This window comes from Hyperolius riggenbachi, chromosome 4 (genome assembly GCF_040937935.1).
Source record: "Hyperolius riggenbachi isolate aHypRig1 chromosome 4, aHypRig1.pri, whole genome shotgun sequence".
NCBI lineage: Eukaryota > Metazoa > Chordata > Amphibia > Anura > Hyperoliidae > Hyperolius > Hyperolius riggenbachi.
In genome coordinates, this window is record NC_090649.1 from 494,840,169 (window position 1) to 494,856,835 (window position 16,667).

Sequence of the window (16,667 nt, forward strand, 5' to 3'; positions counted from 1 at the left end):
TTCTGGGGCTGGAGGAAGCCCCAGGTATGTATGAAATCTTTTTCTTTTTTTAAGTGTCCTTCCTCTCTGGTTCCCTTTAAGGCCCTGTTTCCACCATTAGTTTATACACAACTTTTTTTTTCAGGCACAGGATACTTTACCAGGAAGTTTACACAAGATGTGGCAAATCATATTCGATGTAAACTGTCCATAGTTTTTTTTTTTTTTGTTTTTTTTTTCCTTAGAGAACTGAAAGGGGCCTGGAAATTTGGGCGCCCAGTAATGCCGATAGTAAAATATTGGTGTTTAATTTTTCAGTGATATTGGTGTGGGGCCGGCCAGTAGGCAGAGCATTTCAGGACGTCTGCTCTGCAGGGTTCCAGTTGAAGGTGACAAACCTTTTTTTTCACCTGCACTGTAAAAACCAAAAAGGAGAATAAGAATGTTTAAGAATTTAAGCTGTTGAATAAAACTATGTGAAAATACAATTATGGCCATAGCTCTTAAAGTGAACCTCCAGACTAAAAATTGACTCAGCAGTACTGGAAAGGCTTGGTGTTTCTTTAACTGTTTCACAGCATCAGAACTTTTTTTCTCTTATACAAGCCTCATTTTTAGCTGCACAGAAAAAAACTGCCCGGGCATTTTTCCCCTGATGCTGTGCAAAGCATGATGGGATTTCTGATGTTGTTGTTCTCGTTCTGCTGTTTTGGTGCAATTTTTTTTTTTTTTTTTTACATTTTGAATTTGACATTTGAAGCCTAGCATGTGCAGTTGGGAGGGGTGATCAGGACACAGGACAGTTGGAACTGTGTCTCCTGCTCCTTGTCACCTCCTTTCAACCAAAAAGATGGCTGCCCCCATGACAAAGATGGCAGCCCCCACGAACCACAAACATTTGCCTGTTCTTTTAAAACAGGGTGGGTAAGAGATTATATTACCTATCTATTCTAATTAACATAACTAATGTAACTTAATGACAGTATGTTTGTTTAGGCTGAAGTTCCCCTTTAAATTGCAGTCTCACTTTTAATAACCACGGATAATTGTTCAGTCTGAAAGCCACGCGTATTAAGCCTTGTGTGGGGGAATTTTGTTGCACGAAATGATAATTTGGGCCGGTTACAGGTTAAGTTTTTCTAATGAATTGTTGTACAAACGCACTGCTCAGTGGTGACTTGAGCTGCATCTTCTGAAATGTGGTTAGAGGAGCGGGAAGCATTCCGAGGTGAGCTGCAGCAGGAACGACAATAAAAGTCATCCAAATACCCAACTTGGTGAATTGCTGAAGTATCAGAAATGCTGGTGGCATTGTGTGCTCAGCTATTGTTGATTTCCACTGTTCACCAGCAGATGGCTCTTTTTCACTGCCTTGGACTCATCTGCATTTCCCTGTACCACCTAAGGTTAGTGTCCTCGGCCTTGGGCTTCGATCCATACCTTCCACCAACAGGTGTTGCTCTGCAGCAGTTCAATCATTCAGAATACTCATGAACTTCCCACTTCTGGACTATACACCCCCTGAGATTTTGCCAGGAGTTCAGTTTACTATTGGGTTTTTATTTGCCCCCCCCCCCCTCCTAGATTCTGAGTCTTGTTTTGTTCTAGACCTGTTTGTGATCCTGATTTTATGCCGGGTTACCTGTTTGTGTGTTCCCTGTGTGGGTCTTGCATATGGTTAGTTTGCCGTGTTGGGTTCCGCTTACTATGAAGGCAAGGCATTGACAAGGGCCTCTGCACACTAGCACAGACTTGAACATGGCTCTGTGCTACTGGGCAGACAGAAGCCTTACTGGGCTTTCGCACGGGAGCACTGCCAAGAGCTTCGGGGGGTCATGGCCCTGGAATGGTGTGGTGGATAGGACGGGAAAGCCTACCAGGTTTTTATTTAACATCGAGGTCTATTTGCGCATGGGCTGCAGAATGTGTGCAGCTCATCCGATTCAGTCTGGGTACACCTGTACTTGTGCAAGAGAGAGACTATATTTCAAATGATTGCTTTGGTCAATGAAATTCTAGTGCATATGTAGCTGTGTAGTGTTGGTGATAATCTATTGCCCCCTTTGGGCCAACAATGCAACTGGTTGAAAACTGGGCGGTTTGATTGACCAATCACGTTTTGGTTTTGCTGGCCCATATTAATACGTGATGATTGGTTTGAAAATACCTAGGGAAAGAGCCGCTCAGTCTTGGAATATGATTGGATGTTGATGGAGGCTGATTTGATGTTAGATGGAAAGATTGGTCTTGATTCTTCTGTGGTTCTCCAGGGCTGAAGATCAATAAACAACACAAGTGTTCCTATAAACCCAGCCGGTATTCATGTTACTGCAATCCTATAAACACTTCTCCATGGCGAACTCTCTTTTAATAAATCCAGAGTTTCCTGGGTTAGGAGGTTCACTATATAGATCAGTTCAGTTTTGCACTAATGATTTGAGCACCAGTTATAACTGATGCTGACACTCGGGGTTAAGTGGCCACAAGGGGATAATTTGGGTGACCGCACTGTGCTTTGATATAGTCGGAGTGCTGGTTTGCAAGATATTGGCCTCTGTTTCCTGGATTTTGCATCGGGGAGAGATGAGAAAAGGCAAGTATGAGTTAGGATGACCCTTTAAGGTTAGGTATTGTTTAGTAAGGTCGGTGTTAGAAGACTGGGAAGTTGGAGACTAGTTTTATCAGTCAGGCTTAGGAGGTTATGCAGATAGTTCAGCACTACATATGGTGGTTTGCTGTGGTTAACGTGTATATATACCATAGTACCCAACGTGACCTCTAACCTGAAGTCAGCTGGCTATTAGTGTTTGCGAATCAGAAAGTCCTGATGGAATGCTGGTACATGGAAGTGGTCACCAAGGCTAATGTTAGTGGGGGCCGGGAGTTACTGTTAAGGGGGAAGGTTGGGGGTAGATAATGGGAAGCATGATTATTATTATAGGGATTGTTTAAAACTGTATAGAAAAAATTAGGTTGCCGCTAAACAATAGCATTGCCGAAATCCCACACTGGTGACAGAATCAGCCATGTGCCGAATATAAACGTAACCCCCAGTGTCATCCAGGTTACAGTTGCAATCTCCATCCACCTAGTAAAGTCAATTTTTTAATAAGGTGGTCTCCCCTACTGTCCTAACCCCCTTCCCCCAAACCAACAGAAAATAGTGTACATCTCCCCTACTGTCCTACCCCTCCCCCTAAAAAACAAAACAAAAACTTTGTATGTCTTCTACTGTCCTACACCCCCACCACCAACATAAAATGTTGTACAATAGGAGTTTTCTCTGTTACTGTAATTCATAGCAATCTACTTGTGAACCCCTGTATGGGAAACTATCTTTGCACTGTTCTTGAATATCTTTCTACACACATATCTGTACAATAAGACCTCTTTTGAGACTATGAATCCAGTCTGCCAAGTTTGCTGCCTTGTTTCTGTTTCCCAATGATCTCCAGCCCGGTAAATTAGGCCAGCTCCAGTCATCAACTTGTCTATAGGCAGCTGTACATTATTATGACGCTATAATGCCTGGTTTATGTTCAATGATTGTCTCGGAAGTCATGGCGGAGCGAGTCCGGCTGACGCAGCTAAACCTCCTCGCCGTTGTGGATGAAGACTTTGTAATTCCGTCAGATGGTATCTTATTTTCACTTCATTGTCTGTACCTGCAGGCGGTGAATGAGGCGTTTGATATATTTCTATTAAGAAGCAATCCCTGACGCCTCTTCCTCCCATTCATCCTCTCCCTCCATCACACTGACACGTCTTCAGGAATCAATTAATGTTATCGATTTAATTGTGCTAGATAAATCAATGTAATAAAGGCCAGGATTGTTTCCAGCGGTTGGGAATGAGTTTAGCGAGGCTCTTGGAGGCATCTGAATCTACATTGCAGCTTTACGCTGTCACATAACTTAAATTACGCTTTTCCTTTTAGCAAAATGTAATGAATTCGCTCGGCAGGCACGGCCTTGGTCTCCAGAAAACCGCAGTAAATTTATTGCTCAAGCGCTTGACCTTTCGCCGGTTACCACACACGAAATGTGGCGTCGTTGTTTGTTGCTGTTGTTTTCCAAGAATGTTTCAAATGTGAAGTTCAAGTGCACAAAATTCCTTTCCATGTATACATCAGAAAATCTCCCCGCATGAAAATATGAACATTTTAGTGATTGGTGTTCATGGATTGTTCATTCGTGTCAGTTCTTGTCCATGAAGAACATACAATTTTTTTTAACCTTTTTTTTTGTTAGTTTTTTTTGTTTTATATATAAAACTCCTCAAGGGCAAGGAGTTGAATGGAATGAGCAAATAGTTTTGAAGAAACTTTATGTATAGCAAACAAATTACACAACACTGTACATTAACACCGCTTGCACCTGCACCTTATCATGCTTTCTCTTCCTTTGAGGCTCATGCTGTCCGCATCTACTCCCCTCACCATTTCCAGGTTGCTGTCATCTACCGTCCTCCTGGACCAGCCTCCACCTTCATTGACCACTTTTCAACATGGCTTCTCCACTTTCTATCCACTGACATTCCTTCCATCATCATTGGGGACTTTAACATCCCCATAGACACTAACTGTTCCACTACCACAAAATTCCTCTCACTCACCTCATCCTATGACCTCTCCCAATGGTCCTCAACCTCCACCCACAAAGATGGCCACACTTTGGACCTAGTTTTTACCCGGCTCTGTCCCGTTTCCACATTTAATAACTCTTTATTCCCCCTTTCAGATCACAATCTCATAACGTTTACAATCAGCCCCTCCCTGCCTCCTCCAGCTACTGTAGTGCAGCCATCACGCTTATGCAGGAATTATCGCAACCTCGACCTCTGCTCCCTAGCTGATTCTCTAAAACCCCTGGTCTCCCTGTCATCCTACACTGACCCCGAGTCAGCATCCATCTACTACTCCACCACAGTCTCTGCTGCCATGAACACAGCCGCCCCTCTCACCAACTTCAGCCCCCGCCGCATCAACAGACAGCCCTGGCTGACTGAACCCATCAAACAACTGAAAAGACAGTCCAGGGCAGCAGAACGGCAGTGGAGGAAAAGCTCCAATGCAGATGACTTCGCCCACTATAAAAACACGCTGCTCCAGCTCAGGGACACTCTCTCACTTGCAAAGCAGTCATACTTCTCTACACTTATTTCTTCACAATCCCATAACCCTAAACAACTTTTTAACACCTTCAACTCTCTTCTCCACCCCCCGCCTCCCCCTACAACCACAAGCTTATCTGCAGAAGACTTTGCAGCATATTTTGTGAGCAAAATTGAAACGCTACAGAACAGCTTTCAAAAGCAACCCTCTTCACCGGTCCAATCACCTCTTCCTTTTTCCTCTCCTCCTGGCAGCTCCCCTACTATTAACTATCCCTCTCCACATAACCACTCACCCACTCAAACCCCCTCCCTGCTAACAATCTTCTCTGCCTTAACTGAACAGCGTCTTTCTTCACTAATCTCTAAAGCTCATCTTACTACATGCGCCTCAGACCCTATTCCCTCTCATCTTATCCCCCAGCTCTCCTCCCCCTCATTCCTGCTTTAACAACACTGTTTAACCTTTCCATCTCAACTGGCATTTTCCCTTCTTCATTTAAACAAGCTATCATAACACCACTAATCAAAAAACCCTCTTTAGACTCTACTGCCCTTTCTAATTACCGCCCAGTCTCTCTCCTTCCCTTTGCCTCCAAACTGCTGGAACGCCACATTTACTCAGAGTTGTCTAACTTTCTCTCTTCTAATTCCCTGTTGGACCCCTTCCAGTCTGGCTTCCGCCCTCAACACTCTACGGAAACCGTTCTCACTAAGGTTGCCAATGACCTCCTAGTTGCTAAAGCCAAAGGCAGATTTTCGGTACTAATACTCCTAGATCTGTCCTCTGCCTTCGACACTGTTGATCATACCCTGCTTCTCCAGACCCTCTCAACACTGGGAATCAAGGGCCTAGCCCACTCCTGGCTCAACTCTTACCTGTCTGGACGTTCTTTCATGGTCTCCTATGCCAATACCAACTCCTCTCCACGCCCACTGTCTGTGGGAGTACCACAAGGGTCCGTCCTTGGACCCCTCTTTTCCATTTACACCCATGGCCTGGGACAGATAATAAGCTCTTTTGGGTTTCAATACCACCTCTATGCTGATGACACCCAAATTTATTGTTCTGCCCCAGACCTCTCCACGCTACTATCAAAAGTCCCCAAATGTCTATCCGCTGTATCTACATTTATGTCATCCCGCTTCCTTAAACTCAATATGAGCAAAACGGAAATTGTGATATTTCCACCTTCACTCTCTGTTCCACCTCCCATTGTCACAATCAATGTAGAGAACACCCCAATAGCATCAACCCCCAAAGCTCGTTGCCTAGGGGTAACTCTGGACTCTGAGCTCTCCTTTAAACCACATATTAACACTTTAACTACCTCCTGCTACTTCCATCTCAAAAACATTTCCAGAATCCATCCCTTCCTTTCACAAGAAGCAACTAAAATGCTTGTGCATGCCCTAATCATCTCCCGTCTTGTCTACTGCAACACCCTACTCTGTGGTCTACCAAAAAGCAGACTGGCACCTCTCCAATCCCTACTAAACTCTGCGGCCCGTCTCATCCACCTCTCTTCTAGATCCTCTGAGGCAGCCCCTCTCTGCCAATCCCTCCATTGGCTACCAGTTGCCCAAAGGATCCAGTTTAAACTTCTCACACTTGCATACAAAGCTCTACACAAGCTGTCGCCTCCATACATTTCCTCTTTAATCTCCAGATACCTCCCCGCTCGGACCCTCCGTTCCTCACAGGAGACCCTTTTGTCCTCCAGCCTAGTCACCTCCTCTCACTCTCGCATCCAAGACTTCTCACGGGCGGTCCCTCTCCTTTGGAACTCTCTCCCTGAGCCGGTTCGTCATGCCACGAGTCTGGAAACCTTCAAACGTACTCTGAAAACACACCTGTTCAGAAAAGCCTATAATTTGCTATAGGCAGCACTGAAGGCACACTGGCTCACCCACTAATCCTGGTGTTTCCTTCCCTTTTGTTTCCTCCCCACTACCCTCTAGATTGTAAGCTCGCAAGGGCAGGGACCTCCTCCTAGTGTTTCTCATACTGCTGTAATTTTAACATATGCATATGTACCAACTACATATCAACTATGTATGTATCTGTATTTATTCTATTTAATGTAATGACTGTACAGTGTCTTGTATTTCTTATGTATATTTGTTCCCCATTATTTGTTTTGTACTATGTACAGCGCTACGGAAGATGTTGGCGCTATATAAATAAAAAATAATAATAATAATAATTAAGAAAGGAGTCATACAGAATATGAAACAAGCGAAGGTGAAGACCCAGGTAAAAGTAGCCAATAGTCTAGGGCAGGGGTCCCCAAACTTATTTGGTTGAGGGCTGGGTCATCAATCATACTGCAGACTGCTGGAGGGCCGGAGTATACATAAAATGATGTAGAAAAACGTTACATTGAATCTAGGTATTGATTTCCCCAATCATGCCCGGAGACGACCTCCCAGCAGCAGCCATCCAGTCATGTGACGCCCGAAGAACGTCTTTGTGCAGCAGACAGTGAAGCATACCGAGGTGACTGCCTGCCATCCAGTTAAATAGCAGTGTCACCTGATGCAGAATTGGCTTGGAAGCCAGGGAATGACTGCTTGCTGGCTTCTACAGTATGTGGATGGGTGGGGCCAGCACTGCTATGCTATATGCGGCCGCTGATATTTAAAGTTTGCAGTAGGTAGTGTCCCCCCTTTCTTTTCGCCTGAAGAAAGGAGAAAGCGTCTCTCCAGAAACTCGTTGCGTAATAAACATTTTCTTATTTTTTCAACCAAACACGGACTTTGCTGTGTATTCTTTCTGCACGCACTGCACCTTCCAGGAACCTTCAGCAGCACACTCTATCCCCACACATAGTGGGAGTTCAGAGTGCAGCTAACAAACTTGCACACACAACCTCCAGGCACTACATTCAGCAAGACCCAGCGAGCGGCCATCTATGGAGATCAGCTGATGTGACCAATCCTGTTTGAAAGCACCACTGCTGCCTACGTCCCCGGCATAGAGAGGGACAACGCTAGACTGCTGACAGACCCATATGGGCTAGTCAGTCAGTCCTAAAGAAAGGTGAGATCATTCCCCGGCAGGCTTGCCAGGGACAACTGCTACCCTTCTGAGTGCGCTCTCCTCTCTCTCCTCCCATTCTCCCCACCGCTTGTCTATGCTGATATTTAAAGGGGCAGTGGGCTACATCTATAAGTTGTCCATTTTGTGTTTGGGGGCCAGTGGAAAAGCCTGGGGGGGGGGGGTTGGGCTGTAGTTTGAGGGTCGCTGGTCTAGGGAAACTGGGGATGAGAGGTGGGTTTGGTTTCAGTTGAAGTGGTTCAGGCATCGGTGCATTTTTAAAAAAAATTTTTTTTATGTGATACAGTATAATGTAGTGTTGGTTTTTTAAACCATGTGATTTGTTGATTTATTTCCCTGTCATCCTGTAATCCTAACCCCCTTCCTCAGTTGACAGACCACTTCTTGATGCTTAATAGTAACGTCCTTTTAAACTGCTACCCTGATAGTAAAGCTAGCGAGGTCAGGAGCGTTCCGGGGACCGGGCAGGGGCCTGGGGAATGGAGATTATGGCTACTAGGAAGCCCATTCTTTAAATACACCATTGGGAGCAGTGGTTACCAAGGGAAAACGGGAATGGGGTGTCCTGTATCAGAGGGGAGAGTAAAAAGTGGCTCCTGTGGCTGGGGTGATTGCTTTCTCCAGTGGCGTAGCTAAGGAGCTATGGGCCCTGGTGCAAGTTTTAGATAGGCCACCTTATGCACGCCATACATAACAATTGGTACGGCGCACCAAAACCCGCCAAGGATATCCACAGAGTCAGAGGTGCAAGAGGGGTATGGGGAACAGCTTGTTACTGATTACTACTATTCAAGGCATCTATACAAGTGATTATTACCAGCACAGGACTAATTAAGAGCTAATACTGTGGTTGAGTGAGGGCTCCTGGGGGCCCCTCTGGCCCAAGGGCCCCGGTGTGGTCGCCACATCTTCTTCCCCTGTTGCTACGCCATGGCCTTCTCAGTACTGTGCATACATGAAAATGTATAGAAATCACCTCACTTTTTTTATGGTGCCCCAAAACATGGCAATCTTTTTGCTAACCATTATTTAGAAAAAAAACCAAGACAAATGATCAGAATGGAATGAAATATTTGGTCACACTGCTTGTGTGTGCTTTATTTGAATGGAGATTTGCTCATTTTCAGTTGGTGTCAATGAAAAGTATCCAAAAATTGCTGTATGTGTTGGCTTTGTGCTGAGTACACATGAATTAGTTTCCCGTCCGATCAACGGGTAATCTGATGGGAAGTTGTGTGGTAAAAATAAGAGGAGACGGTGCTTTCTTGCTTTATGGGCAGAAGATCAAGGGCACAGCTGAAAGAACATTGGTTTACTAGGAGAGGGAGAGATGCCACTGATTGGGGGGGGGGGGGGGATGGCTATGCTTGTATATGTGGGGGTGGAGCATCATTTTTTTGCTAGGGAAGCCCCTGATCTGCGGTTGCCTCCCTCTGTCCATCTCTAGGATTTTTTTTATTTACTGTACTTCTCTATCAACCACCAGCCACTGCTGTTTCTAGGAATATACTGAGAAAAAGCCCTAAAATACTTGTAGTCTAAAATACGATTCAAAAAAATAAATATAGGAGTAGTTCAATCTTGCCTCCTTCAAGGAACAAACCACATCAGGTAGATATATTTATTGATGCACATAAGACAACGCGTTTCACAGGTACTGCACCGCTTCCTCAGGGCAATATAAAGTGCCTAGGTTTCAGCAGTCACCAGTGTGGGCGCGTCTCTTCTGTTAGAGCTTTTGTTCAGCATTGTCCCGAACCCTTCGGAGTATAGTATTACAAACCTCATGTTTTGATAATCCAAGGCGAGTGACCGACTAGTACCTGCACCAGAAGACCTGGGATACCAAACGGGAACGGTTTATTTTCCCGAAGGCTCTGGCGGTGGCTGCAGGAGTGTAACCCACCCTGGTGAGTATAGTCTTATTTCTTTATTCGAGCACATCTATCCAAACGATACTACCATCGGGCTGCTGGTCTTCCTCACTGCAGAATCTTGGAGGTTAGATCTTTAACCACCGAGAATTGTCACACAGTCTCTAGTTTCTAGGAAAGGGCTTCAGACGTTATTCTTGGCCTGAAAGGTGCGGAGCATGGTGCTGCTGTGAGCAGGGAAGTCACAGTTCATCAGAAGAGTGCGCAAAGTCTTTATACCTGATGTGGCAATGTCATGGGTTTGCATGTGTTAAATGATGCCCATGTAATCGGGAGTTTGTTGTTTTTTCCCTTCAGGACCCGTTAAATTCTGGAGATGATGTGAGCGAACAGGAAGTCCCAGACCTGTTTGACACAGACAATGTAATAGTGTGTCAGTATGACAAGGTAATAATGCAATATGCCGGCTTTTCTGGGCCTTATCAGTTAATTAAGTTATGCAGCAGCTGTTTACTATAAATCCGCGGACATGGCGGCGGAAACCTGCGAGTGGTATATGGAGGGTGTCCCAGTCAGCCTAGTCTAAAAAGAAAAATAAAACAAATTGCCAGGCGGTTGGCTTGGTCCTCTGCCTCCTTTTTTTTTTTTTTTACCTTAAAGGACAACTGTAGCAAGAGGGGTATGGAGGATGTCCTATTTATTTCCTTTTGAACAATACCAGTTGCCCAGCAGCCCTGCTGGTCTATTTGACTGCAGTAGTGTCTGAATAACACCAGAAACAAGCATGCAGCTAATCTTGTCAGATTTGAAAATAATGTCAAATACCTGATCTGCTGCATGCTTGTTCAGGGGCTATGGCTAAATGTGGATCAGCAGGGCTGCCAGGCAACTGGTATTGCTTAAAAGGAAATAAATATGGCAGCTTATGGTCTTCTCGCTTCAGATGCCCTTCAAAATCCAGAAAGAATGTGCAGATCAGATGGTCTAATGCCAATTCCTGCATGTTTGTTCCAGATATTTGACTCAGACCCTACTGGAGAATTCGTCATAAAATCCCAACATTTGTTTGCTCCTGTTCTGTGTAGCCATTGCTGCTTTATACCGCAGATCGCATCAGAGGAGTTAGGCATGGTACACACTTTCAATTATGATTGGCTAATCCCTGACCAAATGTACCACCTCCATGTAATATGAGGGTTTACCTGTGCAATCTGATTCATAGTATTCCATTGTCCCTCATACTAAATTGGTCTGAATACTGCTGGACTGCGCTCTCCACCTCCTAAAAAGTGACAAGAAAACGTCACATAGCGTAACTCTGCAAGGCCCAACTTTTACACACAACACCCGTGTTTCAGTGAAAAAGTGCTCCACACGTGATCACATGCGCTTTCCAAGATTGCGCTCACCAACTTGTAGCCACCTCAGGTGGGGACAGGCAAAAATGGCGCACAGCGCCAATAGTGTCAGAATGGCGCTGCACTTCAAACGAAATTTATCGTTTTATATGTTTTTTTTTGCAGGGATCGGGCTGGAGGAGAGGCAGTAGGCTGGCAGCGGGGGTCGGGCTGGAGGAGAGGCAGCGGCCGGGCAGTAGGCTGGCAGCGGGGGTCGGGCTGGAGGAGAGGCAGTGGGCTGGCAGCGGGGGTCGGGCTGGAGGAGAGGCAGCGGGCAGTGGGCTGGCAGCGGGGGTCGGGCTGGAGAGGCAGCGGGGTGGAGGGAGGATTACGCAGCATGTGTATACATTACATTGTCCCGGCCGGCGATCGCTCCTTCACTTCATAGCTTGCAGGAGTCCTGCATCCAGCCAATCACCATGCGGAAACTGAAGCCGCATGGTGATTGGCTGGATGCAGGACTCGTGCAAGCTGTGAAGTGAGGAGCGAACGCCGGCCGGGACAATGTAATGTATACACATGCTACCTAAATCCTACTCCCTCCACCCCGCTGCCTCTCCAGCCCGACCCCCGCTGCCAGCCCACTGCCCGCTGCCTCTCCTCCAGCCCGACCCCCGCTGCCAGCCCGCTGCCTCTCCTCCAGCCCGACCCCCGCCTCTCCTCCTCCAATTTTTCAATGGCGCACTGTTCTGTTTTATAAAACGCTATTTACCGTTTTAATGTATTTACATTAAAACGGTAAATAGCGTTTTATGATCGGCAGAACGGTGCGCCATTTTTTACTCTGCGCCATTTTTGACTGGATGCACCTCAGGTAACAGGTGGGTCTAGCACTCATAGTAATATCCACAGGCACTTGATACTGTTCTTCACCTTTTTCTTTAATATTAAAACTTCCTCCACATAAAAACATAAAAACACAATAGTGTAATATTGCTACACACTTGTAAGCCTCCCGCGCACTAAATGCGCACTCACGTAGTTTCCGCTTGTATATTGGCACATCTCAGATGGAACATGGAGAACAGGAGCAATTTTGGAAAGCGCATGTGATCACGTGTGGAGCACTTTTTCACTGAAACACGGGTGTTGTGTGTAAAAGTTGGGCCTTGCAGAGTTACGCTATGTGAAGTTTTCTTGTCATTTTTTAGGAGGTGGAGAGCGCAGTCCAGCAGTATTCATATAATTCTAACTGGAAAAGTGTGACAGCGATCCCATTGTTGTTTTGTAAGGACTCTAAATTGTGGTGGACATTGGGTTTGTGACAGCGCAGCCTATTCGTCAAATATAATACTAAATTGGTCAGTGATTGGCCAGTCATAACTGCACCTAACTAGAAGCGTAGCTAGGGTTTTCAGCACCCGGGGATAAAGTCAGTGTTTGCGCCCCCTCGAGACAAGATATGAACCATAAGGGGGTCCGTCATGCTTTCCCAGAGATGTTTGCGTTTTTAGAATAATTGCCTGCATGTCCGATCTGCACCTGATTAAGAACAGGATCGATTTTCAGATCAGCACTGCACAAACTCGATCCTGTTCTCCATCAGTAGCAGATCAGACATGCCGGAAATGATCAATTTGACCCATCCACCTGGCAGGAAATTGCATCGTGTGTACCGGGCATTACAGAGTTGGAAGATATGCAGAAATACACATCATCTACTTTGCTGATGCAAACATGACAAGCGCTGATTACAGCAGGGAGATAAAATGGAACAAAACTCTGGGGCAGAGAGCAGGAGGAAGCGGGGAGACAATTGGATCCTTCCACCGTCTTTCATAGACTCATCAACCGCTACTCCTCTACACCTAACACCAATCTCTCCTAATCCAGTGCCTACAGCTACTCCTCTCCTCTATACAAACCTCTTTCTCCTCCTCCACGTAACACTGCTGTAACCCCTAGTATAAACCCACTCCTCCTCCTGTACCCAGAATCCACCTCCTCTGTGTCCAGTGCAGAACATGAATACCTTCCACTCCTTTGGACTTTACTCAATTCATCTTCACCCTCGAGGCTTCTCTTGTCACACCAGGACCCCATGGAGCTTTGCAGCATGGATGGTGTAATGGTTAAGGGCTCTGCCTCTGACACAGGAGACCAGGGTTCGAATCTCGGCTCTGCCTGTTCAGTAAGCCAGCACCTATTCAGTAGGAAACCTTGGGCAAGACTCCCTAACACTGCTACTGCCTATAGAGTGCGCCCTAATGGCTGCAGCTCTGGCGCTTTTAGTCCGCCAGGAGAAAAGCGCGATATAAATGTTATCTGTGTTGTCTTGTCCATACGTGAACAAGCATAGCGCAGGCACGCTCATGCTTTGGCGGATAAAGCTGAGACCGATTGGGCCCATGCTACTTTGCAGGTGTGACCCTTTCAAACACTTTTGGGAGGTCCCAGTGCTGGAGCGGTTTAGTGGAGGGGAGCAGGGAAAGCCTCTACTGATGGAACTTTTTTCACTCTAGGCGACCCCCCCCCCCCCTTCGGTTAATCAAAATGTAAGCAGTAATCCTCTAACCTGACTTGTATCTAACACAATCTCTTCCCTCACCCCTTCATGCCTACTAACGTGACAGATGAGGGATATTGGATTATTAGGGCAGTGTCTCCCTTCGGTACGGCTCTCATCCAGATAGGTAAAAGCTGAAAGCACCACTCTTGGCGTTCAATGCTCCCGGTCTACAGGTTTAAAAATTATTCTTAATGCCAACTCTATAAACGACTTCACTACTGAGTTTTTTTCCCACAGTCCAGCTTAGCTCTGATTACTTTGTCAATTACTTTACCACTACCTATCACACCTAAATGATCTATATATTGTTTTTTTCATGACAAATTAAACTTTTTCTAGGTGATTTTTTTTCTGGGTATTTGTCTACATCTCCTGCTTATAAAACAAAAAACAATAATTTAAGTTCATCATGTACTAGGCACAGGCTCTATACTTCACTCACTGGTTCCTCGCTCTTCTCCTGCTTAATGTTTATGGTATTTTACACATGTTTACTCTGTAGTACTTCCCTTGAAATCCCAGGGTGGAGGAGGGGGGTTTGCTGTCATTCCTTTTCAACTCTTAAGCCTTTTTGTCAGCTCAGAGATGCATAAACAGCGTTATCTAGGATATTGTAGAGAGGAGAGTGCAGCGACTTATTTTAATGCCCTCTGTGATTTTTAACCCATACATAAAATAGCATTTCAAAAATGTTATAACCTGTTGTTTACCCCCTTACAGTATTTTTTATGTTTGTAGCAACCAATACTTTTTTCCTTTTTAACAATGTATTTTGATTTTCAGATCCACCGAAGTAAGAATAAGTGGAAATTCTACTTAAAAGATGGAGTCATGTGCTTTGGAGGGAAAGACTATATCTTTTCTAAAGCGATTGGAGAGGCGGAGTGGTGAACCAAGCTGTGTTCTTGCAGGAAATCTGCCCCACGTGCTCTATTTGTTGGGTTACGACGAATAATGTCAACATGTTTTGGATTTGGAAACAAGTTTTTGTTTAAGAAGAGTAACTATATTTTTGTTTTTCTGAATGTAAGGTGGGCCAGTGACATGCAAAACTTATGTTAGCAGTGCTCATTAAATATTTTTGTTTCTTATACTGGTTCATGTGTTTGTGAATGGAATGATCCTATAGATGGAATATTACATTTATGTGTGGGTCCCAGGGGCAGAACCATAAACCCTGCAAGGGATACAGCCGCAGGGGGGCCGAAGAGCCACAGGGGGCCCCATCCTGAGAGACTGACAACTGTGAATAAATGTCAGCATGAAATCAATTCACAACCTGTGGAACTGTTGCCTCCTCACCACCCCTACTCCCCTGGCCAGCCGCAATACATTACCTGTCCGCCGGCGCGAGTCCCCGGGTCCCCACAGTCTCCCACTTCTTTCAGAGTCCTCCATTTTCTTTTCACTTCCTGTCCCGTCCTGTCACAAGGAAGTTCAAACAGTAGAGCGCCCTCTACTGTTTGAACTTTGCCTTCTCACAGGACGGGACAGGAAGAGAAGACGCCGGAAGAAGTGAGAGACAGCGGGGACCCGGGGACTCGCGCCGGCGGACAGGTGATGTATTGCTGCGTCGGTCATTGCCGTATCAAACGCCACTAATGATGGGCTCCCGACCCGCCGGTGATCTAGCTAAATTTTCCAACTGAGCAGATAGACTGAATCGATCGATTTCAGGTGGAAATCAGTTAATCGGTCAACATTTGCATAACTATTTCACAGCAGATTCGATCAATGATTGAATCTGCTGTATTTTGATGGGAAATCATTTTAGTGTATGGGTACCTTAAGCCCCAAGTGGTGAAAGCCTAATAGTAAATGTTTACAGTCTTAAACAGCAGATGAATGTTGGCTATAAGATGACATACTCTGCATCGCAAAAAAGTGAATTGACTAATGACTGGCATGCTTTAATTTTTGCCTCCGAGTATAGAGTATCTTGAGAAATAACCCCCTACATTGGTTTTCTTTACTCTTCTGTAGCAAATGCTGTCTACAATGCTGCAGCCTGCACAGATTATTCAGTATCAGTTAAAGTTTCCCAAACTTTAGGATCGGCCTGACCTACTTTTTCTCCTTCGTATCAAATAGAAACTACAATATCCATATGCAACTTGTGCTATCGCCATAGATCATCTGCACAGAATCAGTGTTCAGAACCTTGACGGTTAAAGCAGTAGGCTCAGCCATACTATGCCAGGGAAAAAAACACATATATAAGTAGATAAATACTTGATCTACTTACATAACACATGTATTGTACTGTCCACTTTTTGATTTCAGTGAATGTTATATAGTAAATGACGAGAATTCTGTTCCTGGTGGGAGCCATGTCTTTTGCCCACAGTTAAGGCTAACTCGTGATGTCATTTCTGCCCTTTACTTTTTTTCTTGTCTCCTCCAATCACTGAGTCACCTCAGCCTTGCTTGTAAACACAAGTGAGCAGGGGATCGTGTTTCAGATAGGCAGCTGGCAGGGAAATATAGGGAAGAGTAGGAATATATTATAGATAAAAAGAACCCCCAGCATGCAATTCTTTGGCACCGACTACTAAAAAGCCAGTGCTCCTTAAGTATGTGATAACTCCAAATCATAACAGCAGAAAAAGTTTTGAATGCAGGCTTAGCATCTTTATCACTTAATACACTCAGACCAGTTGATGTTGAAATTTGATTTTTATGGTGACGATACCGCTTTAACATGAAGAGGAAATGTTAGATCAGGGAAAGGATTG

The 16,667-nt window shown here is 45.2% G+C and overlaps 1 protein-coding gene across 3 annotated transcripts in view; it reads left to right on the plus strand.

Annotated features, from left to right (window-relative positions):
* Positions 1 to 15,023, plus strand: part of GTF2A1L (general transcription factor IIA subunit 1 like) — a 94,580-nt gene extending 79,557 nt beyond the window's left edge. For 2 of the 3 annotated variants that reach the window (XM_068233065.1, XM_068233067.1), the window contains 2 exons: positions 10,384 to 10,473; positions 14,716 to 15,023. In XM_068233065.1, the coding sequence (XP_068089166.1) occupies positions 10,384 to 10,473; positions 14,716 to 14,823 (198 nt within the window). In that variant the 3' untranslated portion in view covers positions 14,824 to 15,023. The remainder of the gene's footprint in view (positions 1 to 10,383; positions 10,474 to 14,715) is intronic. The other variant, XM_068233066.1, reaches the window with a different exon arrangement.
* The last annotated feature ends 1,644 nt before the right edge of the window (positions 15,024 to 16,667 follow it).